We start from the raw sequence: 26,500 nt of genomic DNA on the forward strand, positions 1-26,500 counted from the left end.
TAAGGTTGGTTTGGTATAAATATTTACGTCCATAGATGATGAATTAAATAGACTAGTTTTAACCAGCCATTTTTTATCAAATACAGATCAATATTTAAATATTTGAACTGCAAAGCATAAACACGATTTCTATTTCAAACATTTTTTCAAAAGCATTTTGATGTTTGTTTTTAAGAAATCGCTATTTCAATTAATTTAATGCAAAATTAATTAATTATTAATTAATTAATTATTTATTAAATTAATTATTTCAATTATCGTTTTTCAATAAATTTAATGCAAAACATATATCAAACAGTTCGTGGTAAGTGAGGAGCGACCCGGCTCAATCGTAACCGAAACTCTAAAAAACCAAATTTTGATACTAATAGATCAAAATACATCAAAAGAATCAGATTTTAATGCTGATTTCAAGTATATAAGTTTCATAAAATTTAGTCTTACTCATCAAAAGTTACGCGCCTGAGAATTTGGCAATTTGGCTGATTTTAGAGAAAATGGAGAAAGACCCCCTAAACATTATATAACCTTAATGAAAATCACACAGTCATATTTAGCGTATCAGAGAACCCTACTGTAGAGGTTTCAAGCACCTATCTACAAAAATACGGAATTTTGCATTTTTTTGCCAGAAGAAAGATCACGGATGCGTGTTTATTTGTTTTTTTTCCAGGGGTGATCGTATCGACCCATTGGTCCTAGAATATCGCGGGAGGGCTCATTGGAACGGAAATTAAAAGTTCTAGTGCCCTTTTTAAGTGACAAAAAAATGGAGGGCAACTAGGCCCCCTCCCACGCTCATTTCTTCCCAAAGTCACCCGATCAAAATTTTGAGATAGCCATTTTGTTCAGCATGGTTGAAAATATGATAACTATGTCTTTTAGGATAACTTAATCCCCCAAAGTCCCCGGGGGAAGGGCTGAAAGTTATGAAGTTTACCCCATGTTAACATGTAGTATTGGTTATTGGGAAGTATACAGACGTTTTTAGGGGGGATTTTCTTCTGGTAGGTAGGGTGGGGGGGTCGTGGGTTATATGGGAGGATCTTTCCATGAAGGAAGTTTTCATGGGGGAAGGGACATTGCTGTGAAGGGGGCACCGGATTTACCAGCATTATTAAAAAAAAATATCAGAAATTAAATTAAAAAAAAAACAAGTTTTTAAACTGAATATAAGGAGCAGCCTCAAAACTTAAAACGAACAAAGATTATTATGTATGTGACTGCGTTCACCCCCTAGACAATACCTTACTCTTTAAATCAAATATCTTTTAGTACTTTCATATCAGAAATTTATTCTAATTAACGGCCTTTGTGATTAAGGGGTCATTTTTAAAGAATTGGAACAAAATTTGAACTTTAGCTTAAAGAGCAAGGTATTGACTATGGGGAGAACCCCCTAATATACGTATAACAAATCTATGAATACAGAAGTTCGTTAAGTAAGTTAATTCGTAAGTTATGTATATTTATTACTAATAAAAACGTTCGTAAATAGAAATTAAACAAGTTTCGAGAAAGCCATTTAACCAAATAAAAGTAAAATTATTATGCAAATTTTGTTTTAATTATTCATGTACGGTGAGCCAAAATCAAAACCTGCATTAATTCAAAAAAGTTCAAAAATTAATAAAAAAAAGAAGTTTTTTTAAATTGAAAGTAAGGAACGACGTTAAAACTTAAAACGAACAGAAATTATTTCGTATATGAAAGGGGCTGACCCCTCCTCAACGCCTCGCTCTTTACGCTAAATTTTGACTTTCTCACAACTCTATTTTTTTAAACAATAAAAAACTTCAGCGTAAAGAGCGAGGCGTTGAGGAAGGGAATAATTTCATATACAGAATAATTTCTGTTCGTTTTAAGTTTTAACGTCGTTCCTTACTTTCAGTTAGAAAAAAACTTGTTTTTTTTTTATTTAATTATCCAAATTAAGCCTGGTCAGCCATTTACAGTGGAATCAATTCATCATAATCATCGTCATTTTATTTATAACCCGTCACAAAAAAATGGGTAGAGACCAGGTAAAGACAGTAAAAAAAAAAAAAAAAAAAAAAAAAAAAAAAAAAGAGATAAAAACACATTTTGACAAACACGGACAAGGGACAAACAGAAATGACCAAGGATGGGAAGACTTCTAGCATTCAATAGAGAAATTGCGAGTACGCTTCTCAATAACCCCAGCTGGGTTTACCAATTGATACTTTCTTTGAAGGAAAGAATTGCTTGTCCATGTCGGCATTTCCATGATATACTTTGCAAATTTAATATAAAGGCGATGAACTTGCTTTCTCTTACTTCAGTTTAAAAAGGACAAAGTTGAGCAAGAGCAAGCAGGTGAGTAACTGCTAGGCTATTGTATAACCGAGAACGGTGAACTCTACTCAGATACGAAACGTTTGAAGCCAGGGATGCATGCGTAGCCCGGATCTTACTAGGATCATTTTTCAGTGACAGCTTTACAGTTTCTTTCATATTTGATCCAATAGGCATACCCAGGTAAGTAAGGTTGGTAGCAAAACGAGTTTCAGAGCCGGGTAGGCTTATTGAATTCCTATTTCCTTTATATTTAAATACTAGAACAACTGTTTCATCAGTATTATCAGTAGTACGACCAAACTACAATCATTAACAGTTTTCATGACGATTATTTTTGTTGTAGATATGAAGATCTGCGTGCATTAGATGGCGGAAAAGATGGCCTAGCTGTTATTTCAGACCTGCTACTTTTTGCACCGCAGTGGCTGAAACCTGGGGGTAGACTCCTTTTAGAAGTGGACCATAGGCACCCAGCTATCCTGAGGAAGACATTTGAAACAAGCAATGGCGATTACAAACTAGAATTGATTGAGGTTCATAAAGATACTTTTGGGAAGGAGCGGTTTGTTGAATTTCAGAAGAAATAGTTGTTTTATTAATATAGTTATACTAAAAAAAATTGGTAATAATAGTTATGCTATTATAATACTACTAATAGTTATATATATATATATATATATATATATATATATATATATATATATATATATATATATATATATATATATATATATATATATATATATATATATATATATATATATATACTACTATTAGTTATGCAATTATACTATCGTAATAATAATAATAGTTATAAATAATAGTTATACAAAAAAATTGTTTTAAATATCTTATTTGTAATTTAAAAACAGAATTTCATAGAATATGGCTTTTTTGGGAGCATAAAAAGAAAAATTGATAACTAGTACTTAGTCAAACTATCCACTTCTTTTTGCCAGCTTGATAGATTTATAGACTCTTTTCAACTTTGCTCCCAAGGTACACGAGTTAGATTTCGAGGCACTGGCAACTCTGGCAACATATGTATGCTCTGTTAGATACCGCGCCTCTTTAAGACCAGTATGGTCGATCTTTTTGGTCTTTATGATAAAATTCATTTTATTCCTTTTTAAGCGTCGGCTGAGTATATAAAAATGAATATTTATTACAACTGTGGAATCCGAGTTTTGGCAAATTTTTGCTGAATGGAGTCGGAGTCGGTATATTGAAAATGTCTGGAAACAGAGTTGAAGTCAGATATAAGTTATAACCGACTCCTGAGGCCTAGTAATGTGTCCATGAGTAACAGCTGGTTGGTAAAAGAAGCCCATAGTCACTTCTAAAGTTTGGCACCCTTCATTAGCGATAAGTTTGTGCCTTTGCCCCTATTGGAGATTGAAGGGCATTTTTTCCTAGATTTAGATTGAACTTGATTCGTAGTTTTCAAAAACTGGGCCTATCCTGGACTCGAGCAAAACTATTAGCTTTTGACTACTATCACTTATAAACTCAAAACTTAAACCCTAGACATTGCTGAGCAGTCTTCTTTAGCTCCTCACAAGGTTTGAACAGTTGAGCTAATGCATCAGAATGTGGGGGAGGTGGCAAGAATGTTGTTTTGAACTCGGAATAACTCGACAAAATATCGAGTGAAAAAGGACGATAAAGCATGAGCTGTATGATTCAATTTTGAGAACGATTGATTCTAAATTTTTTTTAACAAATGATTATATGAAAAGTCTACTTTTAAGAATTAATATGCAAAAAAGCATACTCAATTAAAATGATTCTTTTCGGAAGCCAATTTGATTAACTGCATACTAGGAAGTAGAGAGCGAAGTTGAAACTTAAAACGGAAAAAAATTATTACTTCACAGCATATTTAATATATATTAATATAACTAGTATAAATAAACCAACTAATTGTGTTTACCTATGCTTTTAGGATTATACAAAACTAGCGCTTTACTGAAAACACTAAATAATATAGGCTATGGTACAGTAAAAGCAAACCAATTAAGAACACTTTTTGTAGATTCAAGATATTATTAATCATGGTTGCAGCGGCAGCTGCAACCTAGTAAAGAGCGAACACCAGCCCATAGTAATCAAAAGTTGAAAAACGTGTTTTCAAAAAAACTTGTCTGGTAAAAAAATTGCAATTTGACGCTGAATCAGAAATGGTAACTATTGTTTTGGTTAATCTAGAAGTAAAAGTTTATTGCGAAAAGAAATTTATGGTGATTTCGAAAAAGAGCCTGAAACCCTTTGAAAATGGCGTCAAATCAAAATAAAAAGTGTATCATCGAAATCAACATGGTCGAAAACCTTTTGTAGTATAATTACAGTCCCCCACCTTGAACACCAAGGAAAATGACTTTTTTGCATGGGTAGCACTGATCTGTCTCCCTTTTTTTATTTTTATTTTTTTTTCAGGGCTAGCGGTTTACCAGAACATCATAGAGGTTACTTATCAAAATGCAAGTTTTTGATAAGCTGAGTAGGGAAAGAAAAATGGAAAAACTATTTATATATAAAAAAAAATAAAAAAGGTAGGATGGTACATAGGATGCAAAGTGGTTACAGCTTCTCTTCATAAGGGTTCAAAATTGAATTTGTGCCAAAAACAATTATTATATTCGGAAGAAGCCGAAAAAATAGGCATCGAGTGGTATGTTCACTTGAATCATAGGTCATATTTGTGAATATTTTCAACTGAAACTAAGAAGTGACATTAAAACTTAAAACGAGCGTACATTATTCCGTATAAATAAAAAAGATCATGGCAACGTTGTTTCTGCATTAAATTTTAATCAAAAACAAACAAAGATTAATTTAAAAAAACAAAGTTTTTCCGAGGGAAGCAAAGAGCAAAGTTAAAACTTAAAACGGACAAAAATTATTACTTCGTAGCCTATCTAATATATATAAATAAAACTACTACAAATAAACCAACTAATTATGTTTCCCTATGTTTCTAGGATTATAGAAAACTAGCGCTTTACTGAAAACACAAAAGTCAAGTATAAAAAAACAGGATTATTGATTTAAGAGTCAAAAATGAGTATGTATCCTGACAACACTAAACGAATCTATAAAGCTTTTCATAGTCTTACACCAGTTTCGACACTAGTAACTTTCAGTATACAATTAAAATTATCTTAAAAACATAAGCGTAAAAATAAATATTTTTTAATAACGGCGAAGTAATTGAACAGCATACAGAAATATTGGATTGATTTGTCAAGCAGCATTTTGCTCTCACCAGCTATAATACCAATAGATAGATAGATAGATAGATATTTTATTTATGAAATATACCTAACACTATAAAATACACCTGCGCAAATGCCTAGTGGCATAATTGAGCGCATTAAAAATTACAACAAATTATTAAACACCGGTAGCAATTTAAATGAAAACGAAAAAAAAAAAAAAAAAAAAAAAAACAAACAAGCCTCTTGGACAACTGCCCAAATACAAACAAGGTAAATAAAACCAAAGTCAACTTTCAGAAATAAACTTCCTCGCCATTCTGTGAAACTGCTGGTAATCAGCGCACTCTCTAATATCCAGGGGAATAGAATTCCACACCTTTGGAGCAATATGCCTCAAACTAAATCCTGCTCTAGTTGTTCGCCTAAACTCGTGTGCGAAATTGAACCTGAGTGATGTCGGATATGAATGAGGCTGCAAGTTAAGAGGGAAAATTCCATGGAAATGTGATGCTAACTGAGGATCCAAAACAGAGCCCTTAGGAACCCCACAATTTACGGAAAATGACTTAGATCGGATTCTATTTTTACTATCATGGCATTCAATATTTCTTTCAGCAAGGTAAGATGCAAAAAAATTCAATGATTTTGAAGAAAATCCATATTTTTTTAGTTTATTTAGTAAAAGACGGTGATCCACCGAGTCAAACGCCTTGGCCACATCCAAGAATATAGCCAAGGCACCCTGACCAGTGTCCAGCGCATTACTTACTTCAATTAAAAGCTGATGTGTTGCTAGTTCTGCTGATTTTCCTTTAATGAATCCATTCTGCGAAGGATGCAATATTTTATTATTACATAAATAATTTTGAAGTTACTTGTGAGCAATTTTGTCCAAAATTTTACTAAAAACAGATAACAGTGAAATTCCTCTATAATTCGAATGATCTGTAGAAACACCACCTTTATACAAAGCTAATACATGGGCATAGCTAATACATTTTTTAAAAGATCAGGAAAAACTGCATTTAGTAAAGACAAATTAAAAATATGTGCCAACAATGGGGCAATATTAGGAGCTATTTGTTTCACAATTTGTGTAGAAAACCCAAAATCATCCAATGAAAAACTTTGCTTTAGTTTCATTATAGGTCCTTTAATTTCCTGAGGTGCAATTTCAGAAAAATCAAATGAGTTTGGTGCTTCATCGTCAACAACAAAATCAGTCGACTGACTCTCTTGCCTATTTTTATTTGATACAATCCTAGACCCAATAGTACTGAAATGTTTTCCAAAAATATCCAAAACTTCTTTTGGATCCGTACCGTTTTAATCATCAAGTTCAAGACATTTAACTCCTGAACTCGGACGATGAGTGTGACAGATTTTTTCATTGATCAGCTCCCATATCTTTTTCATATTTGACTTATACTGTAAAAATTTATCGGAAAAATATTTTCTTTTGGCATATCTTATAATAGAATTCAGTTTATTTCTATAAGTTCTATAATCCTCATAAAATACATCAGATTGGACAGCCAAAAACATCATTAACATCATTTGAATCAAAAATGGGGGTCCAGCCTTTATTATCTATCAATTCACGCAAAAGCTTAAAATCAATTTTTTTTGTCGGTAAGAATTTTTATTTCCATGTTTTTTAAATGCAGGTTGAGCTAAACTTTAGGCTATATCCAAAACAACACTAACTGGAAAATTATCAGACATGTCACATGTACTAACAGAAGATATTATCGCTTTAAAAGAAACACCAGAAAGGAAAATGTTATCCAGCAAAGTTGCAGTAGTCTTTCTTACTGTCGTAGGTAGTAAAATACTTGGAAAAATGCCTGAACACAGCATAATGTTCAGAAATTCTCTATGAAAAGCCACATCTAAATTCAACAAATCAAAATTGAAATCACCTGGAATTATTACTATTTTTTTACATCCACCAAGTTTTACAACTAGGGGCTCAAAAATCTCAAAGAAATCTTTGGTGTTACTTGATGGCGGTCTATATACTGATCCAAAAATAAAAGGTTCGCAGCCAATGGGACGTAATTCAACAAATAGTCTCACATAAACCTTCTTCCCAAACTGAAAAATCATCAAGTATATTAACAGACCAATCCTGTTAAACATAAATTAATTGACCACCTTTCGCACTCTCTGACCTACACCTTGAAACAGATTTCATACCTGAAAGGGACAGCATAGACATTGGAGACTTTTGCGATAAAAAAGTTCCACAAACAGCTACAATATCCTTAGGACTAGCATTTAACAAAACTTAAGTTCACTACACACACTCTGCAATCCTTGTGCAGTAGCATATAATACCGTTATCGGGAATTCACATTGCTCAACTTCATTAGTTAAAGAAGCATCCGAAAAATCACAATCCGGTAGATTTCTGACATACTGTACATCTTTATCACTCCCAGTCGAATCATTAAGTATTAAACGGGACTCCAAAAACGACTGAAATCCATCCATATCACAAACAAACAAAGGAAAACTAAATCAAACTTCAATTATTCACAGTGAAGGTTCATTAGCCAGATTGAGGATCTGAGCCACATCTGCTATTGTTTTGCATGGTATAATTTCCAAGCCATTTTTCACAAAAATCATGCCTCTCATCGTTCGCACATTTCGAATTTGTTGTAAGCCAGCTTGAAGATTTCCTGCCTATACCTAGTTAAAGCTTCATTAACAAAGACACGAAGACCCTTCAGCATATTTCAATTGCAAAATTTCGACTGCTGCAGCTTCTGAGATCAATGTAAGTTCGATAGGGGCTAGAGCTTGATCAATAGTGGGTATATACAGTCTTAAATTGTAAGAAATATGCTTTATTATCACTTTAAATGAAGATCAAATAAGACATAACATGAACTCTGGAAATCCGATTATTTCTCTCTATACAAGAGTGAATTTCAAGCTATGATGCAAATTCTAAAGCTAGTCTATAGTCCTATACTATCAATATGGCCTTACTTCGAACTTGTGTACAAACTAATCATGACATGCCCTTTTAAGAACCAAAACGATAGCCAGCCATTGGATTGAGCCATTGTGCAGAAGTGACACCAAATTAACCGTAAAATAATAAAAAAAATCCTAAAATGGATTGTTGCCTTATCTTAAAAGGGATTGATCCTAAAAGCAATTGATAACATTTTCATTGTTTAAAAAGCCTTCTTAATTGGTTCACTTTTACTCTACAATAGTCCCTATATTATTTTGTGTTTTCAGTATAGCGGTAATTTTGCATAATCATAAAAGCAGAGGGAAACATAATTAGTTGGTTTATTTGCACTAGTTATATTAATATATACTAAATATGCTGTAAAATAATCGGTTTCGTCCGTTTTAAGTCTCGACATCGCTCTTTACCTCCTTTGAAAGTAATATGTTTTTTTAAATTAATCGTTGTATATTTGCTATTAAAATTTATGATAAAAACAATATCGCCATAGTCTTTTATATTTATACGGAATAATCTATGTTCGTTTTAAGTTTTAAGTCCACTTCTAAGTTTCAGATGAAAATACCAAAAAATATAACATATGATTCAAGTGAACGTACCCCTCGATGCCTAATTTTTGGGCTTCTTCTGAATACAATAACTGTTTTTGGCGCAAATTCAATTTTGAGCAATTATGAAGAGAAGCTGTAACCACTTTGCATCCTATCTACAATCCTACCTTTTTTATTGTTTTTTTTATATAAATAGTTTTTCTATTTTTCTTTCTCTATTCAGCTTATCAAAAACTTGCATTTTCCCCTTAAATCAAAGAACAGTATATTTACGCTATTCTCCGAAACAATTAATAAATAGCAGAAAACACTCCCTAGAGAATATGGAGAAAGTAGGTTACATTTAGACGTTTAGCAATTAGCACTGAAAATATTTCCTAGAATACAATATTTCTTATGCCATATAAGAACACCGAATTTTCAACAATTCATCATTCATATTTTGAACTAGCTCATATTCATTAAGTACATAAATTGAAGAAAAAATTAATTCCATGGATTCAACGACTGATTTTCAACAAAAGATGGTAAGTCTGTTATTATTTTCCTCAGGTTGTGAATGGAAAATATTTATATTGACAGCTTGTTTCTATTGATCATATTTACTAAGGCAGCCACTGATGCCATAAAGAATTTCCCCTTCTCTCTCTGAAGAAATAAATTTTCAAACAAAATATTATTCAAAACATTGAATATAATTATAAGTCAATAATATTCTAATGAAGGGAGTGTGCAGGAGAAGCAGGCTTGCCACCCCTAGTGATTTATCACTATTTCTAGTGATTTTTTATGTTGCCTAGTGATTTTTTTCTAGCTAGTGATTTTCGTTCTAAAACTAGCGATTTTTACCAAAATCTAGTGATTTTTCACGATATAGCGCGTAGATTCATGATTCAATTGAATAAATAATACAACAAGCTAACTATTAAGAAAAAAAAAATAGTGATTCACTACAGTTCCTAATATGTTCCAGATTAGCGTTTATACAAATATACCGCCTTTGAAAGCACGTAGATGTGAGATACAGCTTTCTAATGAGCCATTAAGCACCTCTCTATGGTGTTCTGGTAAACCGCTAGCCCTTGAAAAAACGAAAAAAAAAGGGAGACAAATCAGTGCTACCCATGCAAAAAGTCATTTATCTTGGTGTTCACGGCGGGGGACTATAATTATCCTACAAAAAGGTTTTCGACCATGCTGATTCCAATGGTACATTTTTTATTTCGATTTGACGCCATTTCAAGGAGTTTCAGGCTCTTTTTCGAAATAGCCATAAATCTTTTTTCGCAATAAACTTTTACTTCTAAGATTACCGTAACCGAAACAATAGTTACCATTCCTGATTCATTGTCAAATGGCATTTTTTTCACAATAGATTATTTTTTTTAAAACAGGTTTTTCAACTTTTGATTACTATGGGCGCTCTTTACTAGGTTGCAGCTGCCACTGCAACCATGATAAAGAGGGCTGCTTCCGTCGTCCAATTATTACTAAAAATTTGACATTAGTATGCAGAAACGGTATTGTTAATCAACAAAAAATTTAAATTACAATTTCCATTATTAATTGCTACTAACTATAAATTTGTCAAATAATTCGCCATGCTTGTATGCGATGAGAATTTGAGGAATAAGCCTGAAATTTGTTTGTCTTTAAAAAAACGGATACCTCCAGGAGGGAGAGAGAAGGGGGGGGGTATGCCGGGTTTGAATCCCCCCCCCCCCCAAAAAAAAAATTGTCTGACTCGAAAAAAAGTAACAAAAATGCATATAAACAAATTTGGGATGCGTTTTGTAGTTTTTTTTTCCAACCCCCCGAAAAAAAAATCCTGGATACAAAATTGACCGTTACCAATGCAAAAAACAGTAATTTTTCTTTTTTTTTCAAGACGGGGGGCTGAAAACCTTTAGTCTGGAGTCTCAGCCATGATGATTCCAATGGCACACTTTTCAATTCAACCTGCACCAACTTTGAGAATTTTCTAGTTCGTTCTGAGAAAATCTCAGAAATTTGTTTCCGCAATGAAAATATTTTCTCATCAGTCGCTTCAAAACCCGTTCTTAAACTTACAATAACTATAAGCTGGTTTTCGCTCTTTACCAGATTCCAGCTATTGCTGAAGCCATGATAACTAACCTGATTTATATCAGGGGAGTTGCATCATTATAATTGTCAACAATACACAATTGATGGTAGTATGCAACGTAACAGATATACTATTTAGACTAGGCCTGGGTAGCCCTGGCATGGATAGCAATTATAGCCAAGCTATAGAATAAAATATAGCACTGGATGCCTTACAGCAATGAAGTGCAATGGGGGGTTGGGGGCCATCCATCCTGTGCTTTCGCACCCCTTTCCTGAGCCAAGCTGTTATTTGAGAAGAACTATAAAAATAGCAACTTCATATGTTATTTAAATAATGATTGCGATTTCAGCTTCACAAAATTGATTTCACACGAATTTGTCAGGAAAAAAATTCTCTGAGGTCAAAACAATTGCTCAATACCAAATATAAAGCAGAAAATTGGGGATTTCTTCTTCATTTGTCTCGCAAAAAAAAAAAAAAAAAAAAAAAAAAAAAAAAAATCGAAATTGACATAATATTTTGCAAAATACCAGATTTTCTGCAATATTTAGAATATGTTTTTTATTATGTAACAAAACTGGGGGCCAGAATTGAGGTCAACAACAAAAACATATTAATCGAGAAGAAATTTAAAAATGGCAGCCTCATATGTGAACAAAGATTTAAGAGCATTTTAAACTTCAAATAACCATAAAAACGCGATACAAAACTGTAACACACAAAGTTTCTTGACAGTTATTCCTCAATAACAATTTCCTGTTAGCTCATGGGATCAAAATTGTTCGTAATTGTTCTAATCATGGCGATAACACACGGCTATATTTACACGGTTTATTATATTAATAATCAAAAGGGTTTTCAAAGAGATCGACCGGGACAAGCCACCCCGGGCGCTGTGCCTAGAGGGTTAGAATTATTTCAAGATACTTTTTTAAGGCGACTGTGTCAATAATTGCTAGTTCGCATTTTTATTTGCAGGAGGTGAGGGGAGGGGGAGTTAATTCTAACGGTCCTGATTATACATCCACCGATTTGGTAGGTCAACGACCCATACATAATTTGAAAATAATGCTTGTTATAAAGTATTTGTCTGAGAAAATACAGACCTGGAGGTGTTAGTGACCCCCATCCGCTGATTGGATGACCTGGAAGAGTGATTGGAAGACCTGTGGGGGTGGGGAGGGGGAGGTGAGTTAATTCTAACGGCCCTGATTATACATACATCGATTTGGTAGGTCAACGACCCATACATCTTTTGAAAACAATGCTTGCTATAAAGTATTTGTCTGTAAAGCAAGGTCTGTAAAGATACAGACCTGGGGGGAGAGGGGTAGTGACCCCAATCAGCCCTTTATTATTATTCAATTTATACATAAATAAGAAATATAAACACAAAGTCAGGCTATTAATTTAATAGATTTATTTATACTGAACAGAAAAAACACACAATATATGCTTTTTAAAGAACAAAAGCTGCCAATATAACTAATATATAATACTTAAAGATACAGATATATATTATTTTGTACATTAATCACTAATTAAAAAAAAGCACTTTTCTTCTCAAAATGGTGGTATATATGTAACAATTAAACACATATAGCTAGTCTAACCATCACCGATGTCAATGCTGGACAATAGATTAACGCTTGAAGGGAAAGAAGAATAGAGAAAGAAAAGTAAAAGCTATTTTGCTATACTTTTACTTTGGGTCCTAGCTTGAGTCCCGGGTTTAAAATCTAGTAAGCATAAAAAAAAGTTCAGTGATCTTAACAATTCATCGAAGAGTTTGGCATTGCATTCAGTCAATCAGGCTTATAGTTATACGCAAGAGAGGATTACCCCCCTTCCCACCCATCAAAAAGTGTAAAATTTATTATTTGTCATTAAAAAAAAAATCCCGAAAATAATATTGCTTTGGGTAGTTTAAGGGAAAAATTCGGCCAGCTTCAGTTACGATAAAGCAATGGCTTGCTTGAATTTGCGCCCCCTTTTCTGACTCCCCCATCTCTTTAGGAAAAGATTTACCAGCAAATAATTCTTGTCGAATAAAGATGATCTTGGGATTAATAAAGAGCAGAATTTCCTAAATCTTTCATCAGGTTTCAGGTAAAAGTTAGGGGGTACTGGGCAATTATTATTGATTAAAACAAAGAATATAAGGAAATAAATATACATATTCGATTTTTTTTATAACAAATTTCGAATCCAGTCCTCTTCTTGAGAGGGGTCAATAGTCCCCTCAAACCTGTTCCGATAACAACTTCGATGGCTGGAAGTCAAATATTTTCCTATGACTTTAATAAACAAAATAACTTTGAATCAGCCATTTCTTCTCAAAAAGAAGAAAGGTGAAAGATAAAGGTGAGAGACTTGACTACATAAAAAAACGAAACGGTATAGAATCCAAAATTCATAGAGGTGGTACAAGGAATTTAATTTTATTGATTTAAGAATATTTATTCTTTTAATCTTTCAAATAATTAATTTTTGATCACTTAGCACAGTTGAATTTTAATTACAAAAGACGAAACAAATTAATTATAATGTTGCAGCATCTCACCAGGGTTGCCACAAAAATCAAAACAAATTTTAGGATTCACTTGCAAAAAATCCCCTAGGCCCGAAAAAAATTCCAAGAATTCCAAGCCTATTAAAAAATAATATTTATATATTCATGTTATTTACTGAAGTATTTATATTACTATATATTTATACTATTACAGAGAAATAGCATATATTTTTCATATTTAGGGCCCTAAATATGCCCTTTTAGAGTTATTTTTAATATCTATCCTTTTTTCAAGATCTCAAAATCATGACTAAAAAGTATGGGTAACTTGTAAGAGTGGAAACGACACTAGTGTCAACGAAAAAAATACTAACGCCATCTAGCGTTTGGCGACACTTGGTATTTTTTTTATCAGTTTAATAATACGCCTAATTAAGTTAATTGCTAAAATCAGTGCATTAATAAGTATTTGATCTCAGTTCTTGATAAAAAATGATTACAGAGCTTGAAAAAGCACCAAGGGTTGCCACACGCTAGATGGCATTCATATTTTTTTTCCTGTGGACACTAGCGTCAGTTTCTACTCTTGTAAGTTACCCATACTCTTCACTCAGGACTGAAACCCCCAAATCTTGGGACAAACCCCGAGGAGCTGCATTCTTGCATTTCGTTGATACCATTCTTTTACCAGGCCAAGTATATATAAAAAAAATTAATATATCAGTTTTCATGCCCAGGTATCAATATATTACAAGACGATAGCTAATAAATTTATACGTACCACGCAGCATACAGAAGCACAATTAGGTATATAATTAAGAACCAAGAAACTGTGAAATATTTAACTTAAGGCTATTTTGTATAAAATTATTTAAAAAAAGTTTGACTTAAGAGCTTTACACACAGTAATTCTTAGAGCAGCACAGGTTACATATAGCTACAATAAAAAGACACCAATCAAAGTTTATATATATATATATATATATATATATATATATATATATATATATATATAAATATATTATATATAAACCATTTTTTCTAAATCTACTCCCCCTCCCTGAAAAAATGGTTATCCTCTTCCCCTCGTCCTATAGGAGTCGGAGAAAATATAGGATAAAAGGACTTTTATTACTTTCTAAAAAACATAGTTCATCCATCAATTTAGTCTAGAAATTCAGATTATAATACCAAACAGGCTCATACCAAAGAATTGGTAAAAAAAAATCGAAATAAAATTATTGAGACATCACTGGAAAATTCACTGTTTGTCTTTTTATGAAAAAGTAGCCAATTTACAAACGACAGGGGAAGGGGGTAAAAAGTTTACAAAATTGCCTAGGAGCTACCCTTAAATTTAGATGTCAGAACTAGAAATAATATACACACCTTCCAATGAAACATATATACTTATTAGTAAAAACATAGCAAAAACTGACCACAAACAAATAGACAAAGATTTTATTATTCTGATAAATAAAAAAGATTCTGGTTAAATTTGGGAATATATAGCGAGATAATAACCAGGAAATTCTTAAAAAGAAAAACAATCCTGCTTTAACTGTCAAATTTACGAATGTGAACCGTGAAACACAAATTTAAACTTATTTCATTACTTGCTGTTGAATTTCAATTTTTTCCACGGTCATGTCGGGGTTCATTGCAGTTGCTTCTTGAATAGCTTCTGCAAGAGCTCTGTCGTGGTCAATTGGATCACCATCAGACTGAATCGTTATTTTCTGTTCAACACGAGTCTCAAGTGCACCATCAACCTCCTTCTTGTACTGAAAAATAGGATAAGTTCATCTGACGGATAGGTTCAACAGTTAGGATAAGTTCGTGCGATAAGTTCTCTGCTAAGAGGATGAGAATACAAGCAGAAGAGTTAGAAAAGTGATTGGTACTTGTACGATATAGCCCCTACCGCTCAAGTTATTCATTCATTGACGCATTATAGAACTGTTTTTTTTCGTTAGTTTCTTTCAGCTTAGCGTGAGATAAGACAAAGAGAAGTGATAGGATAGATGGAAAATATATAGTTTGGGCTACATATTTGCACATTAGGGGGGGGGGGGGGAGAGTAAAGTATTTGGACAGGGTGAAGTTAGAAACAAATTCTTACTGCATAATATTCCTAATAAGTGTACCAAACAAATTAGGCACGCAGACCCGCTATACTTTACCCCCCCCCCCCCCAATGTGGAAATATATACCCCAAATTTGTTTCTAAAGCATTATATTTTTATCTTATTTAGGTACATTTCATTAGGATTGAGCGCCAGAGAAACATATTAGAAGAGTATTAGTTAGGGGCTATATCAAAGAAGTACCAAGTGTTTTTTTTTTGTTTTTTTTTAATATTACAAAAATTACGAAAGAAAAAACGGGTTTAATTAAAATAAAGCAGTGGAATAAAACGAAAGATACAAAAAACACAAAAAACTTTAAATAATAAAAAATAGAAATAAAAATAAATAAAAAAATTTATAACTATCTTTGAAAAAAAAACAGCCTTACATAAATAAATTTTCTTTTGTCTTGTTCCACTGCTTTATCTAAATTATACCTGTTTCTATTTCTCTAGTAATTTTTGTAAATGGAAAGGTAGTGTGATCTAAGAAATTATTTATTGTTTAAATTTTGTTTTTAATGTTGTAAATTAGTTTTTAAATGGCGTTAGTCAAAGTTTGATCATGCCAAAGAAAGTCAATCATAGACAACTTTGATGAATCATACGACATACGACAGAATGTCGTATGATGAATCATACGACAGAAACCAAAAAAGTCAAAGAAATTCAGTCAAGAAAGTCATCATGTTTTAGGAAGTCGAAGAAAGTCATAATAAAAACAAAAGTCAAAGTTTCATTACTGACACTCGACTTCAAATCCTGAGATAAAAGCAAAAGAGGAAGAGGTGAGAGAAAGAGAAGAAAGGCAGAAAATATGGGAAGAAGGGTAGAAAAAAAGAAAAAAAATTGCATAAAGCAAAGTAAGTCGTAGCACCAACCCTGTCATGAGGCATTCTGACTAGGCGAAAGGCAGACTGAGTCTGCCTTTGTTGGTCCAAGTGCCTTTGTTGGTCACAAAAGAAGACTGAGTCTGTCTTGGTTGGTCCATTAGACTTTGTTGCCTTGGTTGGTCCATTAGACTTTACTGCCTTTGTTGGTCCATTAGACCAACAAAGGCAGACTGAGACTGCCTTGGTTTATCCATTAGACTTTGCTGCCTTTGTTGGTCCATTAGACTTCGTTGCCTTGGTTGGTCCATTAGACTTGTCCTTACAATTGCTTCTTTTTGTAATTACAAGAAGCTCTTATTAAATCGAGCTGCAACATCTAGTTCATCATGGAAAAAAGACAACGAGGGAAGAACGAAAAGAAGTCCAGAGGCTCTTAGTGCCATTTTGGCAAAATCCATTTCACCTTAGCACGAAATACAGACGACACTCATCGAGACAGGCTTGGCGGTGTTCTGACAGATTGCTGTTGCAACTCTAAGGTGCGGGGGGATTATGAAAATCTTTAAAAAAGGAAGAGTTTCGGAGTGGTTCTTTCATTCCAATGAATTAGTCCATTTGACATGGGCGTAATACAGCCAAGAGTCACCGAGACAGACTTGATGGTGTTCTGAAACATTGCTGTAGTAACTCTGGAGGGGATCTCAGATTATATTTAGATCCTAGACGGCCAGTTTCACTGCGTATGTGACCGAAATATCCAGAGAATTTGTCAATTTTTTCACTGTCTAATAAAAAGCTTTGTCCCTATTGAATCTGTTATTTGCACGTTATAGAAAGGCAGTATCGTCTTCAGAAAAACTTTTTTTTGGGATTAATTAAAAAAAAAACTTACAAAAAAGTCTTTCAAAGAAAAGACCCATATTAGATTTAAGACCATTTGAAATAAATTCCTATAATGATTCAAAATAAAAACGACCAGAAATTAAATAAACAATCATAGCAAACAAACATACAACAGGCACTAATATAAGGGACCAAACATAAACAGGGACTAAACATACAACATACAATATAAGGGACTAATATACAATACAAGGGACTAACCATACAACAGGCACTAATATAAGGGACCAATATACAATATAAGGGACTAAACATACAACAGGCACTAATATAAGGGACTAAATAAATCTTAAAACGAGTAAAATTTAAATTGAACATTCAAAAAAACACTTAAAACGAACAAAGTCACTACAAACAAGAGTTAGGCAACTAGCCCCTTTCCCTTCCCAAACTTGTAGAAATCTAAAGCCTACTGCGTCATTTGCATTTTACCGAAAACTATATCTGTCTTGAACAGTCCTTGGAAAGAACTAATAAAACTAAGCTTATAGTGTCTTTTGTCTATTATTTGAGGTGTTCATTCATTTTCTTTGTCAATAAGCTTTACTCCGAAGAATAAAATGTATTTCTTCAAAAAATAAAACTAAAAGAAGAATTTAGACATAAAACTGTTTTTTTACGTGAAAATTTTATTTGGCGCTTTCTTGATTGTTGTTGGAATTTTAGTTTTTAATCATTACAGTTTTGTTTAATAACAAATTAAAACATTAATTCATTTTTTCTTTGTTATAACATTAACCAGAACACAACAAAAAACGCGACATCCCAGGACGAACCAATTTTTACAAAAAAATGGTGCTTTCTTTCGCTTTTCTTTCATTTTATAAATTCTAAACTGTATTTCATTGAAAAAGATATGCACTGTGAACAGTTCAGTTTTTTTACGGCTACATCTAGGATTATTTTCGGGGGAGAGGCTATAATTTTTTGAGGGAATTTTAACAAAAAAAAACTTTACAAAACGCATCAAGATTAGTATATTTGCATTTTTGTAGCATTTTACGAGTAGAATTTAACCTTTGGGTTAAGGGGGACGGACTTAAGCTAGGTAAGCCCTTTACTGTGGATACGGCCTTGAGTTTTTATTTGCCAAAAAGTCCGTTTTTTATTTCTCTGTCGTTTTGAATCGCTAAAAAAAATATATGCTTTCAGTAAAGCGCGAACGACACTCGCACTGTAATTAGAGTGAAAGGGGGATGACTTCCCACTTAATATATCTAGTAATTTCTGTTCGTTTTGAGTTTGAGTTGAAAATTATATTTGTTTTTGGTACATAGTAAGTTCATTATTGGTTTCATTTTTATAAAGTTGTTTCTTTTTAACTTTTGGTTGATTATTCATTATAATGTCTGTTATTTTTGTTACTCTGTTGCAGACATAGTTTTCGGTCTTTGTTTTTGTTAGAAAAAAACTTTTTTTCTGATTTAGTCAAACAGTTCGTGGTAACGAACTGTAAGTAAGGAGCGACCCGGCTCAATGGTAACCGAAACTCTAGAAAACGGGTTTCTGATACCAATAGATATATCAAAAGAATCAGATTTCAATGCTGATTTCAAATATATAACTCATCAAGTTTCATCAAGTTTAGTGCTACCCATCAAAATTTACGCGCCTGAGAAAATTTGGCTGATTTTCAAAAAAAGGGGGAAAGAACCCCTAAATGATATAGAACCTTAATGAACATCACACCATCATATTCAGTGCATCAGAGAACCCTACGATAGATGTTTCAAGAATTTATCTCCAAAAATGCGGAACTCTCCATTTTTTGCCAGAACATATATCACGGATGCGGCTTTGTTCGTTTTAGTTTTTTTTTTTTTTTCCAGTAGTGAGTGTATTGAGACATTAGCTCATGAATATTATAGAGGGGCTCATTGAAATTATGATAGTAAGCTCTGGTGCCTTTTAAGATTGACCAAAAAATACAGTGCACCTCGACCCCTTCCCACGCTCATTTTTTTCCCAATATCACCCAATCAAAAATTTGAGATTGCCATTTTCTTCATCATGGTCGAAAATATGATAAATATGTCTTTTAGGATGACTTAATCCCCGAAGTCCCCAGGGGGAGGGCTAAAAGTTATGAACTTTACCCAATGTTAACATATAGTATTGGTTATTGGGAAGTATACTGATGTTTTCTGTGGGTTTTTTTTGTGGTTGGGGGAGGGATGGGTGGGCCGGGGGTTATGTTGGAGGATCTTTCCATGAAGGAAGTTTTCATGGGGGAAGGGAAATTGCCATGAAGGGGGCGCCGGACTTGCCAGCATTATTTATTGGTTATTGGGAAGTATACATACATTTTCAGGAAAGATTTTTTTCTGGAGGGGGGGGGTCTAAAGGAGGGGGTTACTCTGGAGAATCTTTCTGGGGAGGATGTTTCTTTGGGGTAAGGGACATTTCTATGAAGGGGTCGCCGGACTTCCAAGCATTATTTAAAAAACGATCAGAAATTAAATAAAAAAAAAAACAAGTTTTTTCAACTGAAAGTAAGAAGGAACATTAGAACTTAAAACGATCAGAAATTATAACGTATGTGAGGGGGTTCTCCCCCAAGTCAATACCTCGCTCTTTTCGCTACAGTTTTTTTTAGTGCTTTCAAAAGAGCTATCTATTCTAATTAAACGGCCTTTGTGATTCAGCGGTTTGTTAATAAAATTTTTTTTTAACCTATCACTTCAAGACCGTCTTATTTACTACGGGGAGTACACCTTCGTATAATATAGCGCAACCAAGTAATAAAAAAAAAACAATAAAAAAACAAGCTATACGACTCACTAGTACTTGAAACTTGTAAAAATGGAATGACGAGTTCCCAAAATGAATAGATATACGGTGTTGATCCTTTTTACCATCAATATATAAATTTGATTAAGTTTAATATTACTCATCAAAGGCTACGAGCCTGAGAAAATTTACTCGATTTTTTAAAGAGGGGGGAAACATCTCCTACAAGTGAAAGATTTTTAATGAAAATCACACCGTCAGATTCAGCGTATCAGAAAACCCTATTACATAGGTTTCAAGCTCATATCTGCAAAAATCTGCAACTTTGTATTTTTTGCCAGAAGAAAAATACACGAATATAGAAATTAGTTACGTAAGTTATTTTTTAAATAGATCCATTTAGTAAAAGAAAAGTAAAATGTTTATGCAAATAAAAGCTGCATTAACTAAAAAACGATCAGAAATTAAATAAAAAAAAACAAGTTTTTTAAACTGAAAGTAAGGAGCGACATTAAAACTTAAAACGAACAGAAATTATTCCGTATATGAAAGGGGATGTCCCCTCCTCAACGCCTCGCTCTTTACGCTAAAGTTAGACTATTTCTCACAACTGTATTTTTTAAAACAATAAAAAACTTTAGCGTAAAGAGCGAGGTATTGAGGAGGAATCAGCCCCTTTCATATACGGAATAATTTCTGTTCGTTTTAAGTTTTAATGTCGCTCCTTACTTTCAGTTTAAAAAACTTGTTTTTTTTTTTATTTAGTAACAACACAGAAGCAACAGGTGCTTCTATGTTGTGAGAGAACTAAAAGAAAACAAATACAAAATGTAAGTTTTTGCATGCCCAAGAAGCTTGGCTTGTAAAGGGCCAACAAAACAAAATAAAACACTTTTATAAAGCTATAACACTTTTATAAAGTGTTTTTATTTTCATAAAAAAAAACACATAAACACTTTTAATAAAGTGCAATATTTTCCATTCCAGTGGTTTGATCATGGAGTAGTAATTTTATATACTGGTTTTATCGTTTTCGTTTGATTCTTCGTTGATTTTAGATTTCGCATTTGTTTTATTTTATGTTATTAAGCAGCAATAAGGGTACCTTCTTGGATACAGGTGACATACTCGTGTAATTTTTCTTCTTCTTCTACCTACTGGCCAGAGTCGTTGTTTTTTCAAGATTCGATTCTTTGTTAAACCCATCTTTTAAAATCGAACTAGCGTTACTCCCCCAAACAATTTTTTCATGAATCAATATTATTCCGATACAAATCGTGTGCTCTTACTATTTGGACCAACTCCCCCCCCCCCCCGCCCCCCAAAAAAAGTCACAAGCTTGTCATTATATTGACTCTTGACACTGACAATGGCATTTCCATTGCGTCTTACGTAGACAACATACATGTCTGCCTGTATCAACATAATCTCAATTATTGAAGGAGGCAATTAAACCTTAAAGGTTCTTTTAGCTTTGTACGGGGGGAGGTACGGTTCTTTTAGCCTCAACCGAGTGAGGTAGTAAATGAAAACGAAATGTTTTCATTTATTGTGTAAACGTGCACATAAGTTTGGAATACTCCTGTGAGCCGAGGCGTGCTCACAGATTAGCTCTCAGATTTTTAAAAGTGATTAAGGAATTGGCCAGATGGCATTTCACACTTCTATGAAGTACGCAAATGCAAGTAAACCACTTTTGTCTCTGTATGTGCAGTCACTTTATAATGACAAGAAGTGAGTGGTGTACGGACATGAGATTGAGATTTAACTGAAGTACGTTTTTTTTTTAAAGCAGGAAATGGAAAAACTAATTTCTCTTTTAAAACCAAGACGATAGTGAAAGCATAGATATAACTAAAGTGCCAAAAACAGTGATAACCAAACCTGATTCTTTTAAGTGGTTAAGTAGTAATTTAAACAACTATATGTATTTTACAAAATTAGTAAAATCTAAAACTCAATTTATGCTTAATAAAATGTCCATATGCCCATATGCAACTTCTGGCAGTAGCAAACACGAAAAAAAAAGAAAAGTAGAAGGTATACTTTTCCTTCGATGCTGAAGTTGTCTTTGTGAATTGACATATCCTTAACGTTCGGACTTTTATCGACTAAGAGCATCGTCAAATTATTCACAAGTTATGCTGATTTATTTTCACAGTTAACGTGGCAACACCGACGAAAATGTGATACTAGCCTTAAAAGTTTCATATTTTTGAAACGCTAAACAGAAGGAACTTTAGAACATCCCGGTTTTCAGGTATGAATAAACCAAGATGGGTCCAGCAGGGAGAAACATTTTTATTTTGATACTCTTGGTGCTATAAAACAAAAGCTTCAGTAAATACACTAGGAGTCCAAATCATTAAAACTATATACAATACTCGTACGGATTCAGCCTTTAAGCGGCAGAAGACGCGAAAATCGGGTTAGCATAGGCTATATAGCTTATAGCCTATATAAGCTATATAGCCTATATAGCATAGGCTATACAGGCTATATAGCTTCTAAATGTGATCAAACACCCTCTTCCACTAGATTTTTTTTTTGGGGGGGGGGGGTTAAAAACAACTTAGTGACAGAAAGATGTTTTTCTTAGGATTATAAAATATGACTGGAAAAATTTTTGGCATGAAAAGCTCCAGGTTCTAATCATTTCTGTAAGCCAGAAAAGAAGAAATAAGATATTGTGAAGAAAAGAGAATTACCTAAATATTCTGATGCAAATAAGACGAGGAAATAAACAAGATAGGAGAAAAGATTAATCCAATCGATGGAACTGGCCCGGGACGATGGAGTGGGATATTAAAATTCTCAAAAATGCGACGTAATGCCTTTTGACTACATCAACCTGCTAAGTGCATACTGTGAGAATAACTGAGCAACGACGAGCCGAGAAGTAACGGAAGAATAGCCTGAGTGAATTAACAGAACTCCCCGAATTAGCTTATAGCGTTGCCAAGGATATCCGCACCGACAATTATTTTCAACTATATTATCGATTGGAAAATGAAAAACGCATTGAAACAAGATGATACAGCCACCATCTCAGCAGAGAAACCATTGAATATGGTTTCTCTGCTACCAAATACCACCCAGAAAGCATAAAATATGATAGAAAGATTAGCCAACGCTGCTAGCCAGACAGGACTCGCAATTAGTATTCATAAAACAAAGTACCTCCCTAACCGAAGAAGAGACTTCTGTATACTTCAATGGCAAAAAGAAAAAAAGTTTGAAATGAAGGAAAGACGAGAATAAATTCAGTCAGTGGAAAAATGAAGAATAATAGGCAGATATTTCAGTTGAGACCTCCACCCAACCAACCTAAGTGCAACAAAGGAAAAATCGAGTAAAAAATACAGATAAAATAAAAACAAAACTAACTTCAAACAAAAACGGCCCACTCCAAAGCAACGGAAATATATGACCGAAATATCCGCATACTAATCTATTTCTTCTTTGGCTTGAATTATCCGCGTTTTTTTCTTCGTTACAAAATGTTTCTCATTTTGTCATGCTTAGCCAGTGTAGTCTTAGAAATTAATTATCTCAATGGACAAACTATTGTGACATCGGAAGAGTTCTAATACCTGTTATCATTTACAGATACTACAGGTGGAGCTTCTAGTGAAACTAGGCAGGATTAAAAAGACTTGGCCTGTCTTTGGCCACTTCAACAAACCACTGTGGACTAGAAGAAAAACTAATATGGTCAAGAAGCGATCTACTCACCTTGTGTCCCTTAAAGCTTTGTTATATGGTTCTGAGACCTCAAGGTTCTGAGGCAGAGAAAGGCGGAGAAAGGGGGTCAGCTTAACACTCTTGACCAACAATGTCTACAGGCTAAGCAAACAGAAACATATGGACATATTAAACAATCAGCAACTAACGGCTGATGAAAATATGCGGAAAATACGTTTCTACTTTGTTCACGAAAAGACGTCTCAGGTGGTTTTATTCAAGAACCGCTTATTAAAGAACTCTAATTAAAAAGATCTAATTAATAAAGAAATCTAATAAAGAAAGGACCACCACAAAGAGACCCTGACACGACTGGTACTACTAGCAACACCCGTTCTTCAAGGAAGAAAAACCAGGTGACCAGATGAAAATTTAGCACAATGTCGTCCAAAAAACATCGAGCCTCTTTGGAGTTTCTTGAAGCATGATCACGAATACGATCTTCATCGAAGAAAAACCAGGTGACCAGATGAAATCTCAGCACATGTCGTCCAAAAGACGTCGAGCCTCTTTGGAGTTTCTAGAAGTATGATCACAAATAGGATCTTCATCGAAGAAAAAAACAGGTGACCAGATGAAATCTCAGCACAATGTCGTCCAAAAGACGTCGATCCTCTTTGGAGTGTCTGGAAGTATGATCACGAGTAGGATCTTCATCGAAGAAAAAACCAGGTGACCAGATGAAATCTCAGCACAAAGACTTCCAAAAGACGTCGAGCGTCTTTGGAATTTCTGGAAGTATGACCACAAACAGGATTTTCATCGAAGAAAAAACCAGGTGACCAGATGAAATCTCAGCACAATGTCGTCCAAAAGACGTCGAGCCTCTTTGGAGTTTCTGGAAGTATGATCACGAGTAGGATCTTCATCGAAGAAAAACCAGGTGACCAGATGAAATCTCAGCACAATGTCGTCCAAAAGACGTCCAGCCTCTTTGGAGTTTCTGGAAGTATGATCACGAGTAGGATCTTCATCGAAGAAAAAACCAGGTGACCAGATGAAATCTCAGCAAAATGTCGTCCAAAAGACGTCGAGCCTCTTTGGAGTTTCTGGAAGTATGATCACGAGTAGGATCTTCATCGAAGAAAAAACCAGGTGACCAGATGAAATCTCAGCACAATGTCGTCCAAAAGACGTCGATCCTCTTTGGAGTGTCTGGAAGTATGATCACGAGTAGGATCTTCATCGAAGAAAAAACCAGGTGACCAGATGAAATCTCAGCACAAAGACTTCCAAAAGACGTCGAGCGTCTTTGGAATTTCTGGAAGTATGACCACAAACAGGATATTCATCGAAGAAAAAACCAGGTGACCAGATGAAATCTCAGCACAATGTCGTCCAAAAGACGTCGAGCCTCTTTGGAGTGTCTGGAAGTATGATCACGAGTAGGATCTTCATCGAAGAAAAAACCAGGTGACCAGATGAAATCTCAGCACAATGTCGTCCAAAAGACGTCGATCCTCTTTGGAGTGTCTGGAAGTATGATCACGAGTAGGATCTTCATCGAAGAAAAAACCAGGTGACCAGATGAAATCTCACCACAATGTCGTCCAAAAGACATCGAGCGTCTTTGGAATTTCTGGAAGTATGACCACGAATAGGATTTTCATCGAAGAAAAAACCAGGTGACCAGATGAAATCTCAGCACAATGTCGTCCAAAAGACGTCGAGCCTCTTTGGAGTTTCTGGAAGTATGATCACGAGTAGGATCTTCATCGAAGAAAAAACCAGGTGACCAGATGAAATCTCAGCACAATGTCGTCCAAAAGACGTCGAGCCTCTTTGGAGTTTCTGGAAGTATGATCACGAGTAGGATCTTCATCGAAGAAAAAACCAGGTGACCAGATGAAATCTCAGCAAAAAGACTTCCAAAAGACGTCGAGCGTCTTTGGAATTTCTGGAAGTATGACCACGAATAGGAATTTCATCGAAGAAAAAACCAGGTGACCAGATGAAATCTCAGCACAATGTCGTCCAAAAGACGTCGAGCCTCTTTGGAGTTTCTGGAAGTATGATCACGAGTAGGATCTTCATCGAAGAAAAAACCAGGTGACCAGATGAAATCTCAGCACAATGTCGTCCAAAAGACGTCGATCCTCTTTGGAGTGTCTGGAAGTATGATCACGAGTAGGATCTTCATCGAAGAAAAAACCAGGTGACCAGATGAAATCTCAGCAAAAAGACTTCCAAAAGACGTCGAGCCTCTGTGGAATTTCTGGAAGTATGACCACGAATAGGAATTTCATCGAAGAAAAAACCAGGTGACCAGATGAAATCTCAGCACAATGTCGTCCAAAAGACGTCGAGCCTCTTTGGAGTTTCTGGAAGTATGATCACGAATAGGATCTTCATCGAAGAAAAAACCAGGTGACCAGATGAAATCTCAGCACAATGTCGTCCAAAAGACGTCGATCCTCTTTGGAGTGTCTGGAAGTATGATCACGAATTGGATCTTCAAGGAAGAAAAAAACAGGTGACGAG

At 34.2% G+C, this 26,500-nt stretch overlaps 3 protein-coding genes across 7 annotated transcripts in view; 2 read left to right on the plus strand and 1 right to left on the minus strand.

Annotated features, from left to right (window-relative positions):
* The window catches only part of LOC148942546 (MTRF1L release factor glutamine methyltransferase-like), a 203,306-nt gene extending 200,393 nt beyond the window's left edge, over positions 1–2,913 (plus strand). For all 3 annotated transcript variants that reach the window (XM_089102749.1, XM_089102747.1, XM_089102748.1), the window contains exon 5: positions 2,663–2,913. In XM_089102749.1, the coding sequence (XP_088958875.1) occupies positions 2,663–2,906 (244 nt within the window). In that variant the 3' untranslated portion in view covers positions 2,907–2,913. The remainder of the gene's footprint in view (positions 1–2,662) is intronic.
* LOC148942547 (trypsin-1-like) overlaps positions 1–26,500 on the plus strand; it is a 413,175-nt gene that overhangs the window by 51,801 nt on the left and 334,874 nt on the right. The gene's annotated exons all lie outside the window — the stretch shown is intronic.
* Positions 12,573–26,500, minus strand: part of LOC148942548 (uncharacterized) — a 157,857-nt gene continuing 143,929 nt past the window's right edge. For all 3 annotated transcript variants that reach the window (XM_089102520.1, XM_089102518.1, XM_089102519.1), the window contains one exon: positions 12,573–15,465. In XM_089102520.1, the coding sequence (XP_088958646.1) occupies positions 15,286–15,465 (180 nt within the window). In that variant the 3' untranslated portion in view covers positions 12,573–15,285. The remainder of the gene's footprint in view (positions 15,466–26,500) is intronic.

The sequence above is a fragment of the Artemia sp. Qi Xiang Cuo genome, chromosome 16, assembly GCF_049724085.1.
Source record: "Artemia sp. Qi Xiang Cuo chromosome 16, ASM4972408v1, whole genome shotgun sequence".
Taxonomy (NCBI): domain Eukaryota; kingdom Metazoa; phylum Arthropoda; class Branchiopoda; order Anostraca; family Artemiidae; genus Artemia; species Artemia sp. Qi Xiang Cuo.